The following is a 766-nucleotide window of genomic DNA, read 5'->3' on the forward strand; positions in this document are numbered from 1 at the left end:
CACGTAGCGACCATATTCAGGAAAAGGAAATGACATTCCTATTTAGTTTTACCAAAACTTTGTCTCTACCAGTTGAGTTTATCTTGTGTTTATCTTGTGCTTCTAAACTGTGGCTGTTGGGTTCAACTCATCCAATAAAGAGAATGTATGCTATCTAAACACCAATCTATCACAAAACCCAATATTTTTGTGTAATATTGGAACATTTTTTTTCATCTATATAAACCCAGGACATTTAGCACTAGCAGTGTATTTATGATCATTGTTTTGTTGCCATTTCAAGATGACCACAGTGAATCATGGGGCATATTATGCCATGAAGCGAGTCGGCAAGAAGCACATTGTTGCCAAGAGACAGGAAGAGCACATGCTGTTTGAGAAGAAGATCCTTAAAGTCATCCAGTGTGACTTCATCGTCAGGTATCTGCCATCGCTGTGACACACACACATACACTCACACACTCATTTAACTACAAAAGATAAACACGGGTTAATGTACAGAAAACCTTTTTTAATGCTGCTTTTTTATTCTCTCTCTGCAGGCTTCATGCTGCTTTTAAAGACACACGATACATTTACATGGTCATGGAGTTCTGTGCTGGAGGAGAGATCTGGACCAAACTCAAAGAAGTGTGAGGAAACATCTAATTTCTTCATTAAGATCTTTTTTTTGTTCAACCTCAATATTGGAGTGTGCTGTAACACAAGGCAGAGTGATTCCTCAGTGTAAACCAATGGGATATTATTAGAAAAAAGAAAGAAAGTT

General features: G+C 37.5%; 1 protein-coding gene across 2 annotated transcripts in view; it reads left to right on the forward strand.

The window, feature by feature from the left end:
- The window catches only part of prkg3 (protein kinase cGMP-dependent 3), a 13,522-nt gene that overhangs the window by 9,543 nt on the left and 3,213 nt on the right, over positions 1 to 766 (forward strand). For both annotated transcript variants that reach the window (XM_035678276.1, XM_035678277.1), the window contains 2 exons: positions 284 to 420; positions 543 to 632. In XM_035678276.1, coding sequence (XP_035534169.1) covers positions 284 to 420; positions 543 to 632 — 227 coding nt within the window. The remainder of the gene's footprint in view (positions 1 to 283; positions 421 to 542; positions 633 to 766) is intronic.

Source organism: Morone saxatilis, unplaced genomic scaffold, assembly GCF_004916995.1.
Source record: "Morone saxatilis isolate NCDOM2014 unplaced genomic scaffold, NCSU_SB_2.0 Contig7, whole genome shotgun sequence".
Lineage (NCBI taxonomy): Eukaryota > Metazoa > Chordata > Actinopteri > Moronidae > Morone > Morone saxatilis.